General features: G+C 39.1%; 1 protein-coding gene across 3 annotated transcripts in view; it reads left to right on the plus strand.

Moving 5' to 3' along the window:
• Window positions 1–14,297, plus strand: part of VRK2 (VRK serine/threonine kinase 2) — a 216,092-nt gene that overhangs the window by 177,832 nt on the left and 23,963 nt on the right. For all 3 annotated transcript variants that reach the window (XM_035696513.2, XM_025467836.3, XM_049115552.1), the window contains 3 exons: window positions 2,687–2,819; window positions 11,861–11,975; window positions 13,945–14,003. In XM_035696513.2, coding sequence (XP_035552406.1) covers window positions 2,687–2,819; window positions 11,861–11,975; window positions 13,945–14,003 — 307 coding nt within the window. The remainder of the gene's footprint in view (window positions 1–2,686; window positions 2,820–11,860; window positions 11,976–13,944; window positions 14,004–14,297) is intronic.

The raw sequence follows: 14,297 nt of genomic DNA on the forward strand, positions 1-14,297 counted from the left end.
GGAAGACAGTATGGAGGTTCCTCAAGAAATTAAAAATAGAACTACCCTGTGATCCAACAATCCACTTCTGGGTATTTATCCAAAGGAAATGAAATCACTATCTCAAAGAGGTATTTTTACTTAATGTCCCCTATGGGGAGTAAAATGGTTACCATATGTTTTCTTTACTATATTATTAGCTTCTTGTCCTTATATTAAATGTAGACCCTGCTTTGCCCTTCAGAGTTGGTGCAAGCCAATACCATCTTGAGGCACATACCTCCCTGATGATCAAGAAGACCTTCGTGTTCCCCTTCAGCTTGACTAAACTTTAGAACAATTTTCTTTCGATTAGAGGCCCCTGTCCCTTTTAAAAAATTTATCTATTTATTTATTTTAGAGCATTTACCTTAGAAAACTTGAAATTGTAAATTCTTTCTCTGCGTCTTTGAGATATACATCTTCTCCCAGCCTCTTGCCAGTTTTAAAAGCTGGGAATGTCTTTCTCAAGGACCTGGGAGCCACCCCCTTTAAAATATATTCATTAAGAAAGTTTGTGCCCTTGTGCCCTTGTCTCTGAGCCTATACTCCAAATAACAACATGGACAGCCTAGTCACTCTGAACAGCCTCCCCTTAACCTCCTCCAGTTATTTCACTAGCTCACCCCCTGCACTTAAAAACTTGCCCATTTTTTGTTTCAGTGGAGTTGAGTTCAAACTCCCTACCCAATTGCAGTAGTCACTCTCTCTTATGTAGTAGCTTTGAATGAAGTCTTCCTTGTCTGTGTAACTTGTCCAGTGCAATTTCCCTCTGACAGTGATTGAATGTGAAGATTCCGGTGTCATCTTACTACACAAATCACATAATCTCACTAGGCTTCAGTTTGTACTTGAGTAAAATGGAGGTAATGGTACCCACCTACAAGATTTCTGTGAGGATGCCATAGGTCAGTGAATATAAAGCTCTTAGCATGTTATCTGGTGCATATTAGGCACTCCATAAATTTTAGGCCTGATTTTTTTTTTTTTATTTTGAACTACCGACTGCATGAAAACTTGATAGGTCTTTTTAAAAAATTTTTAAATATTTTTATTTAAATTCAGTTAGCCATCATTAGTTTCAGATGTAGAGTTCAGTAATTCATCACTTGTATATAACTCTCAGTGCTCATCATATCACATGCCTACCTTAATGCCCATCATCCAGTTACCTCATCCTGCCTTGTGCCTCCCCTCCACCAACCCTCAGTTTATTCTCTGTAGTTAAGAGTCTCTTATGGTTTGCCTATAGATCTTTTTTTTTTTTTCAAATAGTAAATTACTCTAGCATATTTAAAATGTTTCCTTTTGCTGAGTTACCAGTATGTACATTTTCAGGATATCTACTTCGCGAAGTGAAGTCTATTTAGTTCTCAAACTAAATAAAGTGCATCATAAATAGTGAAAGCAAGCAACCAGTTACACATCTGATCCTGGAGTCTAGTTATTTAGGGCAGAGGGATCGGTTACTTCTGAGGCCATGTTGAGAAATGGTGTCTGTGGGCGAGAGAGAGAAAACTGAAATATCATGTTTCCAGACACTCTAGCAAGCTATATTCTCCATCAGATGAAGAAAACTCTGTGCTGTTTATATTTTGAAGGTCAAATTATCTCCTCCTTAGGCTATCGTAAAACCAGAAACTTAGAGACTTAGATTTCATACTAAATTTTCTTTTAATGGGTATTCTATTTTAAAACACAGGTTGTATTGCAATACTCTGTTGTCTTGAAGCTCTATCATGAAATGTCACCTCAGTCCCCCAATTTTAAAGAAATATATGTGAAACAACACATTTAAAAATTTTTAACTGCTTTCTTTTTGGAGGGAGCATGGTAACAGAGTTGGGGACTCCTCTGTTCTGACTACATGTGAGAATAAATGTCTAGTATCAGTTCCCTATTCAGTGCATGCTATATCTGTAAAACTACTTCTCCCCCCTTTTTTCTCTCTCCAAAAGTAATCTGAGAAAAATTCACTTGAATTGCCATCTGACTTTTAACAATCTATATTCTGTTTGGAGACCCTGCTTGCAATTCTGACCGACTTACAAAGATAACAGTGATGATATGGATCGGTCTGAAAGGCCAAAAGTACTGCATTGATGTTCCATTCTTAAATACAGACAACATGGTGGTTTCTTTCTCTCTGTCTCTTTTTTTTTTTTTTAAGAGTCATTACCTCTTATAGTCTGTTCACTATTTTTATGCTTCCTGTTAATGGAGTTTCCTATAACATTGGGTTTACATTTTTAGATTATTTGCTCTCCTGTCCCCTCCCTGCTTGAAAACGTTTATGTTTAGGGGAGGGGTTAAAAGAAAAGGCAGATCTCATAAGCTGTATGAATACAGATTAAAAAAAAAAAAACTATTGTAGTTTATGATATCTGGATGCCCACCTGCAGGGAAGGGAATTTAGGAGTAAAATAAAAAGGACTAAAATCTAAGTCAGCTCAGAAACAAGATATGCCCATGATGAAGTAAGGATTTAAGCTGGGAAGTTAGTTGTTATGACCCCCAGTTGTACATATTTTATCCTGAGGCACCATTTGGTTTAATAAAATGTAGATGTGAGGCTGTTCTTAACCTATCAGTTTCTTAAGACTTAATTATAAAGGTTATATTTTCAGAGGACAAAAGCATTATTCATTTCTCTGTTCATGTCTTCCAGGTTTATCTTGCAGATTATGGACTTTGCTACAGATATTGTCCCAATGGGAACCACAAACAGTATCAGGAAAATCCTAAAAAAGCCCATAATGGGACAATAGAGTTTACCAGCGTAGATGCCCACAAGGGAGTAGGTAGGTTTCTTTTTTTCTGTTTCTTAATGTTATTTCAGAAGAATGATTAAAGAGTAATAAGGCCCATGATATGCCCTTTGCATAGTCAGTCTGAAGAGTGAGAATGTGGACGAGATTTTTATCACAAGTACTGAGTTCCTGTATGCCAATGAATATTTTTCCTAACAGGGGGAGGAGACAGATTGTGACAAGTGAGAAGGATGTGGCAGGATGTCAAGTAAACAAAACTTGATGCTGATTTGGGCCAGGAAATCACTAGTTTTTATAGTTTAAATTTGGAGGTCAGCAAGTGAGTTTGTATGCAATCACCACTATTAACAGATTTGGTAAAGGTGCACATGGGAAGAATTATTCCTGTTTTTCACCAGGCCCTTATCAGAGTTTTTAGAAGATACCATCCCTCAACAATAAGGAAATCTTTTCTGAAACTATAAAGTGTTAACTTGTGGAAATCTTTCCTAGTCGCCTTTCATATATCTTACTTATTTAAACTCACTTTGATGGTATTGGAAACACATTTGCAGGTAAATTACATACATAGTCCTTTTATTGGATATTGATTGTACTGCCTTGCATTCCAAGGCAGACTTAATTCAACAATTCCCTAATTAGTTAAAGTCATAACCTATGTCTTGTATTCATTTACCATTAATTAAACCTTAGCTGTTTATTACACTGCAGTCCAAATCCAATAGCCGACCCAGAAAGCCATGGAAAAGGAAGTAGGAGGTCAATATTGAAAATATATGGTGCAGAGTCCCACTGATGGTTGCTTTGTTCACAATCAATATGGTCAATGCAACTGTACTTTCTTAGTTGCTCTGTCAGCAAGACAAAAAGTCAATTCTAATGTTATGCTAGTAAAAAAATGGTGATTATTGAAAAAGTTTGCCTTTCAAAATCATATTCTTTGTAAACTTTATTTATAAAAGTATTTTCAAATATGCTAAACCACAAAAATAATTTAAAAACAGTGTTGAAAGGACTCCATTTCACTAAAAGACAATTAGACATTTGCACTTGTTAATGGCTGTTGAACTGTTACCCTAAGCTGATACTTTCTGAGGAGTTTTGGTTGGTGCAAACAACTGTATATTATTGCCTTTTCTGTTAAAAGGACCATTGACCATGTAATATAGAGGGCTTGATCATTTTCCAGAGCAATTAAAACCCACACTACTGTAAGGTAAGCCAGTAAAAAGTGAAATAAGTGCGTCAGTTGTATGCCTTCTTTCCAGGAAGAATTCATAGGTTACAGTTTCTGAAATGGAAATTACCTTTTGTATTCCTGATCAGAGTAATAGAAACCACTATTTTTTTTTTTCAAGAATAGGATAGTTAGAAAAGTAATGATCACTAAGAAATTTAGTGATATTGTGTAATTTTTCACCATTTACATTGTTAATGAATCAATGAGCATTTAAAAATATAGTGGGACATGGCTTTAATTAAGGACTTTAAGAGGCAAATGCTTACTGATATATTTTTCAATTTAAAGTTCTTTGACTCCAAATGAATTTTGCTTCTCGTTTTTGCTGGATTTATTAGTATGAAAGAATTTGCAGAAACTCAGAAGTACTTTTTCATAGCAGTATAGCTAGAAATTCATCATACAGATTCTTAAGCATTGGTCCAGTTATGTTAATGATATTAACTTATGTGATTCGGCCACTTATTTCTATAGATAGCTCTAATTCTGGTCCTTTCAGATTTTGACTGTTGAAATTGCTAAGAAACAACTGTGATTGCAGTATGGAAAGTAGAATTGTCACATGTTAGTTGGGTCAACAGTCAGTCTATGTTAATTCCAAATGCCCTCTATACTCTGTAGGTTAAGGCAGTGATTTTTTTTTTTTTAAGATTTTATTTATTCATGAGAGACAGAGGGAGGCAGAGGCAGAAGGAGAAGCAGGCTCCCTGCTCTGCAGGGTGCCTGATATAGGACTCGATCCCAGAACCCTGGGATCATGACCTGAGCCAAAGGCAGATGCTTAACCTTTTGAGCCGCCCAGGCCCCCCCATGGCAGCGTTTTCATTATGTTATCTTCATGAACAGTTTAAACAGTTTTTTATTTTGTAGTCCATTTAAGGTTTTTCCTCCCCAAATAATAACACATGTTGATGAGTTGGGTAGATTTCACCATGCTGAGTCTCTGAGGATAAGACTAAACTGAGAATGATGGTAGAAAGATGGTATTACCTCCCTGGAAGGACTATTCAGAGAAGTGCCTTTATTACATAATTTTGGTATTTGCTAGAAAGTTATATGCTGTAGTGAATAATGCATTTTTATCATGGGTTTCACAAGATTCTTATAAAAAGTGGATTCCCTTAAATGCATTCAAAATAGAATTTACACTAAACTTCTAGGCATATCTATATCTACACATAGATATCTACATATGGATATGCATACATATACAGTTAACCCTTGAACAACCTGAGGGTTAGGGATGCTGATGCCCCACATAGTCAAAAATCCATGTATAACTTTTGACTCCCCCAAAACTTAACCACTGAAGTCTACTGATAGCCAGAAGCCTTACCAGATAACATAGTCTATTAACACATATTTTTTTATGTCATATGTATTACATACTGTATTTTTACAATAAAGTAAGCTAGAGAAAGAAAATGTTACTAAGAAAATCATAAGGAGGAGAAAATACATTAACAGTACTGTATTGTAAAAAACTCTGCATATAAGTAGACCCAGGCAATTCAAATCCGTGTTTTTCAAGGATCCACTATATACACATACATACATGAATGCATATACACACACACACACACACACACACACACATGCATAAATACGTACACATAAATATATACATTTGCTGAAATTATAATATGCAGTTTTAGTCTAATATATAAAGTGAAGGGTTTGATATCCTCAAATGTTTGAGTACTATTCATTCCTAATGTTTTGCATTTAATTTCCCAAAATAAAACATTTTACTTTAGGATTTTATTAGAAATGAAATGATCATTTAGTCATATCTAGAAGCCAGAATAAACAGGGCCATAAATCCTGTAGTTAAATGTAGAAGGTCAGATTCATAAATATTCATGTGTTTACTTTCAGTACAGTCACTATGTAGTTTAATCTCAGAAAAATCTTTTCTATACCAGTCCAGCTATGAGATCAAATAAATACTGAGAAAGATAATGCAAAGGAAAACATAAAGAGCAAAACAAGTTATCTCTAGGAAATAGAACCTCCAGTTGTCAAAGCATTTGCTGTATGTCAGGTATATCTGTGTCTGGTCAGGTCCAGGGAAATATTCAGAATTTAGTGTAAAACTGCCTTATGAATTAGCCACTTAACAGAGACTGGTAACCTGATCAGACTGTCTGGTCTCTCCTACGTTTTGTAGTGAGTATTCGGAAACCAGAGCGAACTCTCATTTTCCTGTGGATTAGTTGGGTTTTCTTAATGAAGGAGTTTGTATAAGGTACCAATCACAGTTTCACATAAGCATTTTCTAGTTCAACCTTATGTAAAAGGAAGGCAGTTTGTATTACTATAAACCAAAAAATAGGAATAGAGATATCTAGAGACGGATGGATAGTTGAATGAACGTTCCTGGGACTGCCATATATCTATGTAAATCGGTATGCTTTTTAAAAATTGCAGTTATTCTTCCAAACTCAATTCTCTTGTATGACCTAAAGGTATTTTCTGAGTGGCTGAAATGCTTCATTTAATGTAAAATTAGAGTAATATACATTGGATTTACCTATCTCTTCTATTATTAATTTTTTCTTCTTCATAAAAACTAACATGCATAAACATTGACATATTTTGGGCTTGTTGCCTGATAATTAAAGAGAATTATATCTGTGTCAAATATACTATTTTAAAATTTGTTACATTCTTAGTAATGTTAAAAAGCAATATTTGGATCAATGTGTGGTATGGATTTTTGTAGATTTTTCTACTCACTGAGGCATGCAGTCAATACCTAATTTCTCTAGAGATATACTGCATTTAACATATTGAGCTTTTTTAAATACTTCAGACCTCTGCATTGAGTGTATAATACCTGTTTTAATTTGACATCATTGATGACCATAAAATATGATGTCTAAATTGCATTTTAAATGTCCATTTGTTTGTGTAATATATTCAGTATCAAGGAAAGAGACATATACTTTTTATTTTTGCCAATTGCTATGATATATGAAATCCAAGTCTTGTGTTATTTTTTGCACAGTTTCCTTTCACTCCAATCTAGCACTCCAGCTTACAAAATATATGTGAAATAAACTGAGAGTGTATTTTCATGTTACCAAACTTGAGGAAATGATATAGTTTACACAATATTTATCACCTCAAACAATAATTCCAAAAAAGGAACCTATTTTTCAATTATGATATTAAGGTACACCATCAAGCTTGGATCCTGTTAGTAGTCAGAAAAGCATACCATTGATTTCTGTTTTTAGGTAAATTTACTGCTATAAACAGTCTTTGGTCGATATATAAATAAAAAATAATGAAGATACTATTTGTTCTACATGGTATAACCCAATTTTGACATTTAGCCATGACTTTTAAGGCCTTAATGTAGGTCTTGAACTATTTGATTGGGTTAATAATATACATTGGCCAAATATAAGATAACTTTGTGAAATTTAGGAAACAAAATAAGCAAAGGTGAGAAAAACAAACAAACCAGAAAGGGAGGCAAACCAAGAAACAGACTCTTAACTCTGGAGAACAAAAAGGGAAGGGGGTGGGAGGATGGATAAAATAAAAATTAAAAGAACAAAAAAACAAAACAACCCCTTTGCTCTATTAAATAACTTTTCCTAAGATTCACACCGTAGCGTTTCATTAAGAAAAAAACAAAAACAAAAACTAAGACTTAAAATTTTAAACATACTGGGGTGCCTGGATGGCTCAGTCAGTTGAGCATCTGCATCTGCTTTGGGTTCAGGTCATGATCTTAGGGTCCTGGGCTCAAGCCCCATGTAGGGCTCTCTGCTAAGTGGGAAGTCTGCTTCTCTCCCCCGCCCCTTCCCTCCCTCCCTAAAATAAATAAATAAAATCATTTAAAAAACCGGCCTTTGAAAAAAATAAAATTTTAAAGGTACGGAGAAAATAAGAGAGACTGAGTTTAATGCTTTCTTTGAGATATCCTTTTTGAAATGCAATATATTGTGGCCACTGTGAAATTTTTCAGCTCTTTGTCAATCTGAATTGACAAAATGTAATGATACAGGTTACTAGTTGGGAATGAAAGCATACACTCTAAATTTGTGCCATGGGTGGTCACCATTCACTTCTTCAGGTGAGCATCCTGTTCAGATGTTTTCTCCTTTCTTAGGTCATTTCTGGGCATAGCAACTCGTATTTTGGGCATTTCAACCCTGTCTGCCTAAGGCAGAAGTTTTTAAGTTCACTTTATTATTTCTTATTTTTCTTCATACTTCATGTTACTCTCTGTAAAAAATAAAACTAAACAGAAAGCACTTTAGGCAAATAATCTGATCCATTTTGGGATTAACACTTACAGTTTCTTTTTCCCTCAATTCCTGTTTCATTCCATTTGGTGAGTTGGCCCCAGAGACTTTTACTCTGGTTTGTCTTTAGAATAAGGACCAGTCCTCTTAAGTTAGCTTCTCCTGTTCTCCTAGCAGCTGGGAAAGACATTCAAAACACTTTATAAAGTAATGCTTTAAGTAGACCCCCTTCTTCATCGAATGAAGTGATTTGAAAGAAATCATTTCATAGAAGGATAGTCGCATGGAAACTTTAGTTACTGCTGCCTCTCAGGACCTGCTGCTGATTTATTCCTTGCCAGACAACCATGCTTGCATCAGTATGTCTTCTGGTGTTGTAAGTGAAAAAGCCCACCTCAGGTACTCCCCCGACTGTAGAAGTACTATGTGTAATGTGGTTTAAAGGGTGTTAAAACTAATGACAGGGCAAAGTAATTGTTAATTGAGTGTCGGCTCCGGATTCGGAAAGATTGGGATTTCAGTGCAGAGCTTCATCAAGTTTTGCTTTGTGATACTAAACAAGTTGCTTAACCTCTCCGAGCTTCTCTTATTTATCAATAGGCTTAGTAGTACTTTATACTATTGTTAGAATGATTAAATGAGATAATATAAAAGCAGCTGGAGCATCTGGCACAGTAGCAGATCCACAAATCATATCAGTTGGTTTTATTTTAATTATGCATTCTAGTGTCCACTGTTCCTGGAATCTGCTTTCTAGAAGAATAGATAGAATTCAAGTCCCAACCCGTGCCTTTTTTTTTTTTTAATTGTTGTTACTCTTGGCAGTACTTTATAATTTAGAAATGTTAAACAATTGAGAACACAACAGGCTTTCAGTGAAGAGTCATTTGCATGGCTCCATATTAATGAGGTAAATAAAAACTAGATGCGAAATTATATTTTAAAACTAACAATGTAGTGTAGAGGAAAAGTATTAATAACAAAATCTTGCCACATTTCTAAGCTGTAGCATCGTAAGTAAAATCTACATAAAAATATACTACTGTTAATGATTACATTAATAATCAAATTCAACTGAAGAATATATTATATATTACAATAAATTATACAGAGACCAAATTCTACAGAAACAAAATACTTCATATTTCAACTTTCAAATTAAAAAGATTTTTATATTTAGATATTAAGAGTTCTCTTCAAATATAATCAGTTCTTTTCTTTTTACTTTCAGCATTTTATTTTTTTTTCAAATGCACAGGAAATAATAGACTAGTATAATTCCTATCCAACTATTTAATTCCTGAGTTCTATAATTATCCTTTTGTCCTATCATCTGTATTTCGAAGATGTATTTTAAAGTCAGTTAAAAATATATGATCAATTCATTGTGTTAATTACACATTCACATAGATGCTAATGTGGTCATCTAGAATATTTATTTTCAGTGAATTTAACAGGTATTAGGATGACTCTTCTCTGTACAGTAGCTGGAAAGAAGACTTAATCATGGGTCGAGTCTTGGGGTTGAACTTCATTAAAGTTCATTAAAACACAGAATTTTGCATTTGTTCCTCTGAAGGCACTTCAGGGAAAGGTCTCTCTTTCATGGTGGGAAAGAGTGACTATAGGATTTTTTTTTTTCTAACATTACATGTATTTTAGTGGAAATGTGGTAAAACATTTACGTAACTATAGTTATCAATGTATATGTGCAATAAAAGAAAATAAAGATGGAAAATGTGATAATGTATTTTAATTAGGTAAGATCAAACTATAATAGTGAAGTAAAGTTAACTCTCAAGGGGCTATTTCGAATGAAAACCAGTTTATGAAAGATTGGCTTCAGAAATCTAAAGGACTTGTCCTTACTTTTACTTACAGCTTCCTATCAAGTCATCCCTCTGTTGGAGGAGGGGGGAAGTGACTGGGAAAGTTTATTCCACTTTCTGATTATTTTTCCTCAGAGGGCCTCTTGTGTGTAGCCTGTGTCGTCCAAACAGGTGCCAGATTTTTTTTTTTTTTTTTAAATTAGAGGATGTGAAATTTTTTTTTTTTTCAAGTGGTGGTAACCAGGAATTGCCATAATGGAAAAGGGACTTGTGAACACATCTGTACAAATGGAACCATTCCATTATTAGTGGGAGATTTATGACTGAAGAAATCAGTACCAAACAGCGTGGTAGAGATTGTGTTTTTATTTTAATAGGAGAGCCAAGTCTTGCATTAGGACATTGTTGAAGCTTGTGAAGAAAGCAAACGGCGCCCATGGGACTGTAGCATTCTGCTAGATTGAAGGGCCTTTAATAATCCAGTGCTCTAATAGCAGTTAAGATAGCCTACGTGTAACGGCTAATCTTGTCTTCTGCTTTTATAATAACTTGTGTATGATCACCAAAAGTCGTTATGATGTGCTAGCCGCGTTCTTCTTAATAGGCGACTTTTTAAATTAAAAACTAAGTTTACTGAGTGACTTTTCAGAGTTTATTTAATGAACGACAATAAAATAGGATACCTGTTTACAGCAGGTTTAACAGCCACATATTGCACTTAGGAGATTTTATATCCCTGCACAGATGAACATTCAAGTAATGGCAGAAATGTAAATACCAGCCTATTGTTTTATAACAATTTGCAGTGGTTATAAAAAAAATGAGTTTATTTTGTGGGATCTCGTTAATGTTTTAATCGTTATTTCAGTAATATTTGTTCTACTTTGGCTTACAGTGGACTTCATTTGTCTTGTCTTTTCACAGTAGACGCTTTAAAAAACGCAAAAAATCACGATACAATTAGTCTGTAGCACCGAGTAGTTTGATAGAAGTTATATTTACGGTGGCCTAAAAATGCTCCCCTGTATGGTTTTTTTTTTGTTTGTTTGTTTTTTGTTTTTTGATGAAAAGCCATCCTGCTCTAAACCCGGGAAGCCTCTGGCCGGCTGCCCCGCACACCACCGCCGCGCCGTCAGGTGTCAGGTGTCCTGTCCGGGCCCGTTGGCCCAGACTCGGCTCAGGCTGCTTCTCTCCCTAGTATCTGTAGGCCTTGAACCTCATGCCTCCGACAGTTGAGGTTTTCTCTCCTTTAATCGAGAAATCTTCAGCAGGGCCTGTTTTTTAGTCCTGCACACTAGATGGCAGTTTTGTCATATTCTTCCGGCTGCCGGAGCTGCTGGGCGAGCGGAGCAGGCCGGGCCTGCGGCTGCCGCGTCCCCTGCGCCCGCAGGGTCTCGGCGTGGCCGGGCGCCCCCGGGGCCTCCTGCCACATATGGCAGCAATTTAGCCGCAGACATTTATTTCTTTGTTTTACTGCTCGGCTCTTTGAGAAAGTGTCGGTGCCGGGTTGTGGGTTGTCTGGATCGTGTCAGGGGCCGTGGAGCTCAGGTTCCCGTGACAGGCCAGGCCGCGGGAGGCCGCGGGAGCCGACCCTTCTCCCGGCGGCGGCCCGGGCCCGGCCTTGAGGCTTCCGTGCAGCTGCGCAAACACGACGCCTCTGCCCCTGCGGCCCGTTCGGGTTGCGTCAGGGCGCTGGGCGCGGGCCCGGCCTCACGTGTCTCCCGCCGCTTCCTCCCGCAGCGCCGTCCCGCCGGAGTGACCTGGAGACCCTGGCCTACTGCCTGCTGCGCTGCTGCGCCGGCCGCCTGCCCTGGGAGGCGCGGGACCCGGCCGCCGTGCAGGCCGCCAAGACCAGGTGCGCGCCCTCGGGCCGGGGGTCGCGGGGGGTCGCGGGGGCCGGGGGGGGGGCCGCGGGGGCTCGGCCGGCGCTGGGGGCCAGACCGCCCCGCCCCGCCCCGCCCCGCCGCGTGCACCGCCACTGGGGAAGGTTCCAGAGCCGGGGCAGCCCGGGCCCGCGGGAGCAGCCCTCTCCCGTCCCCCGGCGCTGCGTGTGCCACGGAGCGTGTCCTGTTCCCGAGGGAGGAACCAGCAAGGCTCGGGGACGCACACGGAGGGTGTCCACCAAGGCCCGGGCCTGCAGCGCAGAGGGCGCCTCGGGTGCCGCGTCCGCCTTCTCACCCGGAGTCGGCCCGCCCGAGGCCCGGGTCACCCGCGGGGCAGCGCGTCCCCGACTCCTCCCCGCCGAGGCCCGAGGAAGGCCGCCGTGCGCGGCGCAGAACAGCCCGGCCCCGCCGCCCGGAGGCACCCCGGGGCGCTGCGCCCGCAGGTCAGGGGAGTCGCGGCGAGGGGCAGAGGCCGCGGGGCCCGGGAGCCAGGCTCGCCCCGCAGGCCCCTCGCGAGCTCCCCTCGCCCGCGGGCGCGGCCGGCAGGCACCGGCAGTTCGCGAGGCCCCCCCGGCCTGGGAGCGCGAGCCCCGGCCCCGTGCCCGAACCAACACGTTTCTAGAAGTCAGTATTAGACTTGCCTGATCAGTTATTTACGGCGGTGATTAATGGTCTGTATTAACCGACATTTTTCAATATACGGGTCACGGGCAAAGCACAGTAACGGGCATATGTAAACAATCTTGATACCCGGTTTTTCACCTCGGTTCACCTCATTTGCATAATGTGCTATATTTAAAAGATTCGCGTTTTAATTCTGAAGACGCTACGTATTTCTTCTTTTGATAAGACTTACTCCTATGATCTGATCCAGTCTTTAATCAATAGACCTAGATGGATGCTCTCATTGTAGATGTCCTAAGACCGTGCCTACGTGGGTCCATTCAAATAGGATACGGTGTCGTGCAAAATAATGAAATCTAATGCCAGTAAGCATGACCTCCATTTACATTTTGGGGACCCTTATGTGTATCTTCTTTTTGATTTGAGTACTAACCTAAACCTATAAACCAGTAAAGCTAATAATACCTGATGAAGTTTATAATTAAGGTAACCTATAGACATTTGTAAACTCCGATGGTAAGTATTATATGATCATAATTCATTCGGCCCGCTAAGAAGGCATGCGCTGAGTGTCCTTCAAGGGCGTGCTTGCCTGTACAACCATGAGACCGTATCCGCCCCGTGCCCTTTGTTTTCCTGACGTAGGGTGCCCTTAGAGCGGTGCATTTACTGTTGCAACTCTGCCTCTGCCCGAGTTTGCCAATCAAACATTCATATCAATAACCTTAGTTGCATTTTTATATATTGGTGGCTGAAGCCACTTCAAAGAATTGTACTTGTTCAGTAAAACACCGGAAGGGGTTAGAATAATGCCTTTTCTTGTTTGTTTTGCTATGTGGATATTTCTTGTAAACCTATTTAATCACAGGATAGCATAAAGCACTGCCCAAAGGAGAACAGTGCACATAAATAGGGAAATAATTTGCCCCTCCCCGAGGGTGAGCACCGGAGGGAAACATCTCCTGAAAAATCCTGATACAATTTTCTCACATATTTTTTCTTGTTTTTAAGAAAAAAAAATCATGATAATGTCCCTGCTTCTGCGTTTCTACAAGCACGGACTATGAATTAAAGCATTTACACTGTAAATTTACATTTAGTTTCTAGGTGATTGGTAGAAAATTGGTCATTGAGAATTGAGGGATCTCGCCCACCTCCACTTACCCTCTTGCCCCTTACAGGTGGGTGAAAAAAAATATTGAAAGGCATAATATGGGTGACCCGCCAACACAGAGTTTGAATTTTGTTTTCTAATCAAAACAGTGAATCACAGGATGGTAAACAGATTTCATTGTGTATCACTCTATTTTATTTTAGTCTGTTGGATGAGCTCCCTGAGTCAGTGCTTAAATGGGCTCCTTCCGGAAGCTGCTGCCGTAAGTCAAATGATAACTTCCACCACCTTCTCCTGTATGATTTACAGGTCATCACATCTGCACATTTGTCACTCTTGTTTCACAGCTTCTGCTTAATCTACCCGCTCCCATCCCCACGGGCAGGAGAAAGTGCTGTGCACCGGGTTACTAGAGGAGAGAACGTTTAGATCCTCTCTGACATTAGAACCCAAGAAGGCTGCAAGAAAACACTGAGGCCATGTTCTAGGCTTTGCTGACTGCAATTTTTTTTTATTTTTATTTATTTATTTTTTTTACCGGAAGGGAGGAATCATA

This window comes from Canis lupus, chromosome 10 (genome assembly GCF_003254725.2).
Source record: "Canis lupus dingo isolate Sandy chromosome 10, ASM325472v2, whole genome shotgun sequence".
In the NCBI taxonomy this organism is placed as follows: domain Eukaryota; kingdom Metazoa; phylum Chordata; class Mammalia; order Carnivora; family Canidae; genus Canis; species Canis lupus.